Source organism: Primulina huaijiensis, chromosome 18 (assembly GCF_012295235.1).
Source record: "Primulina huaijiensis isolate GDHJ02 chromosome 18, ASM1229523v2, whole genome shotgun sequence".
In the NCBI taxonomy this organism is placed as follows: domain Eukaryota; kingdom Viridiplantae; phylum Streptophyta; class Magnoliopsida; order Lamiales; family Gesneriaceae; genus Primulina; species Primulina huaijiensis.
This window is the reverse complement of record NC_133323.1, coordinates 7372904-7379293: the sequence shown is the minus strand read 5'-3', so window position 1 is coordinate 7379293 and position 6390 is coordinate 7372904. Positions and strand designations below refer to the sequence as shown.

The 6390-nt window shown below is 35.6% G+C and overlaps 1 protein-coding gene across 6 annotated transcripts; it reads right to left on the bottom strand.

Moving 5' to 3' along the window:
• Window positions 1–2934: 2934 nt before the first annotated feature.
• Window positions 2935–6151, bottom strand: LOC140965065 (BTB/POZ domain-containing protein At1g67900-like). 6 transcript variants are annotated; one of them, XM_073425112.1, is made up of 6 exons: window positions 5783–6151; window positions 5624–5703; window positions 5262–5349; window positions 5052–5121; window positions 3679–4941; window positions 2935–3604 (listed from the first exon to the last, which is right to left on the bottom strand). In XM_073425112.1, exons 3-6 carry the CDS (start codon window positions 5318–5320, stop codon window positions 3122–3124), a joined length of 1875 nt encoding a protein of 624 aa, XP_073281213.1. In that variant the 5' UTR covers window positions 5321–5349; window positions 5624–5703; window positions 5783–6151; the 3' UTR covers window positions 2935–3121. The 6 variants fall into 6 exon arrangements, with proteins under 6 accessions (XP_073281213.1, XP_073281216.1, XP_073281212.1 ...); XM_073425115.1 differs by lacking the exon at window positions 5624–5703 and having other exon boundaries at window positions 5865–6151; XM_073425111.1 differs by lacking the exon at window positions 5624–5703 and having other exon boundaries at window positions 5783–6150.
• Window positions 6152–6390: the final 239 nt, after the last annotated feature.

Below are 6390 nucleotides of genomic sequence, written 5' to 3'. Positions count from 1 at the left end.
TATGTTACATATGAATTATTTCGTTTTTGAAAGTTCGTTCGAGCATAATTCTTTGTTCACATATATTTCCTTCAAGATTTGTCAAATTATATGTTTAAAGCACTGTTAGGATTCGATTGGATATGGGAAAGGATTTCCGAACTATGACCCTTATAAGGTGGGATGGTAACCGTTGTACGGCCTCACTCCATAGATGATTAACATATTGGACATGACCTCACTCCTTAGAGGATTAACACATAAGAGACTGATACCAGAAAACCATGGAAATGAGATGACTTTCAGTGCTAAACAAGTATGCTATACGAGTATGATATGTGATGACATGTTATGATTATGAAATATGAATATTCGTTATTATTCAAGTTACGATATGCTATGTAAATTTGAATTCAAGTATATGTATATGTTGCTTCATGTCTCGAACGGCCCCCCACTTGCTGAGTATTTCCCGAAATACTCACCCCTTACTTCCTCCCCACCCAGATAAGAATGAAGAGCAAATGGATGAAGAGGAGCAAGAGCAATTTTGGGGATGGTAGAAGATCTCGAGTTATCCTAGAAGTTTTAAAGTTTAGTTTATTTTTATCGCTTCCGCACTATTAAAATATTTTTAATCAGTTTATTTTGGTATTAAAGTTGTAAAGACGATTTTTTTTTTTGTTGATTATGAGAAATAAACTAGTTTTGGTATATACTGTATTACGAGGCTTGTTGTTTGACGATTATGTGATTGTTGAGCAACGCCGATGTCGACTAATCACAGCAGGCAATGTACGTCGTTAATACAATTATCCGCAGCAGACAATGTACGCCGTTAATATTGTCTATGTGTACACAAAATCTTATAATTTATGATCAGTTTGCGGTTCCGACTATAGTTCTACATTGTTATGGTCTTCATTTCATGTTGTTCCACTTACGATTTCTTAGAGATGTTGATTCGGTCAATGATTACAAAGAAATTGTGGTCTCATCAAAAAATGGTTTGGAACGGTGGTTCCCTGCAATAGAGACTAGAAGTGGTCCGGAACACCGGTTCCACAAAAAAGGAATAATCGGATCTGGATCTGGGTCTGGGTCCAATTTAAATTTGTTTTTAAAGAAGGGGTCAACAAGCATCCAATCGCGACCCACCATTACCATGTCTTGCCATTTCGGCGGGTGGAAAAATTACCGACACAACCCCCTATTTTACGCTACATGGTGAGCCGACGAGCTTAGCCAATTTTATGTTGAATTTGGTGTGGCGGACGGGTCGACACGTATTTTGACAGGTCATGATATTATTAATCCAACTCATCTATTTTATGTGGCAGACGAATCTAACCGTTTTGACAGCTCTAATGCATATGAAGGAATTTTGAGGGTAATTACTATAATTTTTATAGAAATATTAAGTAAATTTAATTTAAAACTTCTTTTTACAAGGATTGAATATCCGTTTCGTAAGTTTATGTTTTGGGTGAAGATGGAGAAGCCCGTTACAATATTGTGTGGCCCAAATAAATTAAACATATTTTTGGTTCCTTAAATTACATCCATATAAAAAATAAGAATAATTTATTCATAATTTTAACTTGTATCAATTATATTTTATTATACATTTTAATAGTTAATATATATGTTGAATTAATTCAATATTTAATTTTCATATATTGATGTTTTATGAAATTTGATGAGATTTATTTCTACACGTATATGTATACAATTAATAAAAATAAAGAGGACTAAAATAATAACTATTTTTTGGTGAAACTTTTTTTCAAATTTCAAAATTGTCCTTCATATTTTAGGTTTAATTCATACTTTTGTTCTTGAACTTAATTGAATATTTCAAAAAATAATAATTTTCCCTCCCTAAGATCTTATCATATTTAAATGTTTATATTTATTTATTGAATTGTTAATTGTTTATGCATTAATTTTGTGTAGTTAATAGAGTGTGCTTGAATTTTCACGTTTTATAATTATTTAAATTAAGAACTTTGAGAACAAATGGTGTGCAATATATAATATTATTCGCGTGTTATATTACACATAACGTGTGTGCGAAGTAGCTAGTATGATTTAAAGATGCCCTTTTTGCAAGATTCCAAATATTCTTGCTTTGTTGTGATGAGAATTGGGGCCTTTGAAAAGTAAACATATGTGTTTGTTTTCTCATTGAAAAGAACAAGTAAAATGAAAAAGAAACGTAAAACAAAATAAAAAATAGAAAATTAATGGGATGTTTTTTATTTTGAGATTCATAATTAATAAATATCATAGTGGTTGAAGCATTGCCTAAACTCATAAAGTGATGGATTGCTTGTGGTGGGATGTTTGGGTAAGAGTTTGAGATTGAGACAATTTAAAAGTTTACATATTGAGGTTTACATTTGAAGCATTATTGGGGTTGAACTAATAAAGTGTTAGTCATTTTTCTTGTTTGAACTTGATCAATTTGTTTTAATTATGTAAATAACGAATCCTAACTGACGAATTAAATTAGAACTCGAGTTCGAACTTTATTTAACGACCGCGTGAGCCATTATTCAAGTTCTTCAATCATATATGAAACAACTACAATGTGATTCTCCGGAAACGGCATCGATTCTTCAAGCTTCAGTAGGTCGAAGTGAAGTGCTCTGACTCGAATAATATATGAAACAACTATGATATAATGATCCAGTGTTGTGTTTTTCGCATTTCTTGATTGTGCTATCTGTATTTCTTGTGTGATTAACTAAAGGCTATGATATAGTTTCATGAGTTTTCCAAGCTCCATTGTGTTATATGGTGGAGTTTGGATTATAAATTGGCAAAAAAAAGCTAGGATTGATGATAAAAATACAGCTAAAATCGTCTATTTTTACAACAGCTCAAACGTCAAATATCACGGTTTGACCAGTTTTGGATCGAAAAGAGGATTCTGCATTATAATTTTCTCTATTGTAGAAACATGCATCCTTATCATTATTAGCATAGGTTACACCAACAATTCACTGGGAATTTGATTTTCCTAGTGATTAAGCTTTAAGAATTAGGATATGGAGAAAAGAGCTCAATAAAGGCAGAGTACAATTTACTCTGGCGGATAAAGAACCAAACACAAACAAGAAAAACTAAACAAGATTTCTCATTTCTTTTCACTTGCACTTCTGTTGATTGGCCACAACTTGCTGAACATTCTCTTAGGCCTGTCAGGAACCATGCTTAAGGAGTTGAGTTTCGAAGATTTTTCGACATCATCCGGGAAATTGACAATTGAGTTATTCTCTTCGACCGGTTTCATTTTCTGAGAAGAAAGATTTGAGTATGGCGATTTCTGGCCTGATACACTCAACTGATCTTCGGCTGCTATGTTGGTGCTAAAAGAAGTAGCGTTCTTTAAGGTCTTCTTGTGGGCTGCTAATAAGGCCTTGATTTCGCTCGGTAACTCAGCCGTCTGGCCGCCATTCTGTGCTGTTCGAGCTTGCTCAAAGAAGAGAACTTGCACTACAACTCTTAATGGGAGCATTTCATTTTGTGCAGCATGCATACAAGCTTTCACGGATAGCTTTTTGCAGTCCAATATTCGGCATAAGCTCTTCCGTTCGCTCTTATTGAGTTCCGGATGTACCTATACAGTTAGTTGAAAAATCCATAAATAAGAGCTCTTTTTTGGACAAAAATAAATATATTTCTATGATCTACCTTTAAATAAATGTCAATGGCTTTGTACAAATCATCGTGTGCAAGCCTGGAGAATTCTGGAATGGCTTCGGCAAGGTAAATGAACTTCGACAAAGGCAAATTCTTGTCGCGGGCGATTTCTTGAAGATACATATCCACAAGCTTTCCCACCTTTAGTTTAGATCTGTGTGATGCAGAAAACGATCGCCGATTTTCTTGAAACTCGAAATCGAGGTTCTCAGCAGATCGAGACCTCCGCCTTTCAAAATCTTTCTTGATTCTCGGAGGGCTTATTGGGGGACTCGTCCCTTGTAACGTGAACTGTTCTAATATGTTCAAAACAATATCCACGTCGTATACCAGGCCATTTTTGGACGATAAACTAGGTATTAACAAATCTCCAACTGTCGCTTCATCCAACTGAATACCAACCCTTTTTTCAAGTTCCATTTTTGTAGAGGAAGAAGCTTTCAAAATATTAGCAGCCTTCAATAATTTCAACAGAAAGCTGCAAGAAGCCGCACCTTTCTCAGCTGGTAGTAAGCTAACCATTGATTCTAAGAGCAGCCTAGATTTCGAAGTTTTCTCTCCATTCGAACACAACCCGCGATTGGATTCGGCCTCCTTTTCCATGAATTTCGGAACGTTAGGTAGCCATCGTGATGCATAAATTCGCAACGCATCACCAATAAGGTATGAAGGAATCTTCCCACCAGCTTTAATGGCAATCATTGTTCTCCAATAAAGATCTATCCCCAATTCCGCCACGTCTTCCCCCCACCATCCTTTATTACTACCCGCAGCTTTATTCATACGACACTCGGATCCATTGCACGATACGTTGTCCCTCTCCTTTCTTGAATAACTATGTGATAAGTTCACCTTAGTGGGATTGGTTAAAACTTTAGAGGCAATGGATCCAATACATCTATCAGTAATCCCAAGATCCTCTGACAACAAAGGGAAGGCTTTGGTAGTTTGCAAAGTTACAATTGAGTCCCTCCAACCATGGAGGATACAAGAATTGAAGAACACTTCAATCTTGCATATCAAATTACCCTTTTCAACATCTTCTGTCATTTGAAGATACTCGGCCGCACATCGGACCGATACGAGGTTATAAGCACTGAGAGTGACTGTTATGCCATAGCAGAATTTTGCGCAGACTTCAAATTCCTCCAGTCCTGCTGGGAATTCAGGGACTTGGACTATTTGGATCTGGGAAGCTTCAGGGCTTTCTAAGCACAGTCTCTGCAACCTCAAACTCTTCGACAAAAGTGGAAACTGTGCAATAAAAATCTCAAACTTATCAAATTTCTTGCATCTAATAATCATATTTTAATCAGTTGAAAACATTAAAAAAACATATTGTACGTGTTGGAATTTGAATTCACCTTGTGAAGTAAGTATCTGCTTCCCTTGACTTGAATGATAAGATCACTTGAAACCTCAGATGATACAGACCTGAATCGAGAAACACGTAGATTCTAACTTATTGTAATCAAACAAATTAACACATAATAATGTACAAAAATTCTTCATGGAAACTGAGAGCCAAATATAAAACAAAACAAAAAATAAAAAAAGCTCAAATTCGAAATTACCTTACAGACTCTGTGGCATAGAAAGTGTCGGGGCGAGATCCAAGCTTCATAAACTTCATCCTCTGAACCTTCTATTTTGATCCTAAAACTGTAGAATTTACCAGAAAAGGCAACACAATTTTAGAATCAAACAAAAAATTTCTGAAAACTTCACTGCTCTTCCCTACCGGTAACACAGAAAATGTCACCTCCAGCTGCAAAACAAAATCTTTTTGTCGGATATTGAGTTAATTTCCAATTATTTGAAAAATAAATGGAAAACAAAAAAAATCCAAATAAACCTCGAGGAAACTTGAGGTTGAAGACGAACAAATTTGCAAGAATTAAGAAACACTCCAAGAAAATTAAAGCACTGTACAAACCCTTTTACACGAGTCAAACTCTCTACCAAAATTGAAATGGACATGCAAAAAGAATCGTCCTTTTTACTCCCAGAGAACCACTACAGATTTGAAAAAAAAACACTTGTACAGCAACATGTCACCGAATTTAGGTGAGATACGATAAAATACGGCACCCACCTGAAGATTTTAAGGTTATTTTTCCCTTTTGGTTCTCACGAGTTACTTCCAATCATTTCTCAACTGGGATTTACTTTTTTACCTTTTGCAGAGTGTTGATTTTTGAGCTCTGCGACGGGTCTGCTGAGCCACCGCTACAGCGTGCAGGCAATGAGAGAAAGTCAGAAAGGCGACGCCCACGTGCTCATGCTGCGCCCACTTTGTCGCTCTCCCTCATCATTGCCACAGCAATTTCGCTGTGCCTCTCTTTGGCCTCGAAACTATTTTAGTCCAACTCTTCTTAATAACCTGTCGTCGTACGTCGCTAGCCCTCTCAACGTGGCTCATATTTATAGCATCAAGGTCTTGTGCTTACGGTTTGATACTAAAGATAGAAGACGATCAATTTTTCTAAAAATCTCGATTAAAAATAATAATCATGAACTACACTACATTGCAGTGCCACATTTACCTAAAGAAATCTTTATTGACTCTCCCTCAAATCTCGTTCAAAATTCTCCCTCTTACAAAAAACATAAATCTTTCTTCTTAAATATTCTTCAAATTAATCTTAAATGGAGAAATTATGAGCAATTATGCAACACTTAATGTCAAATAAAACAACCATG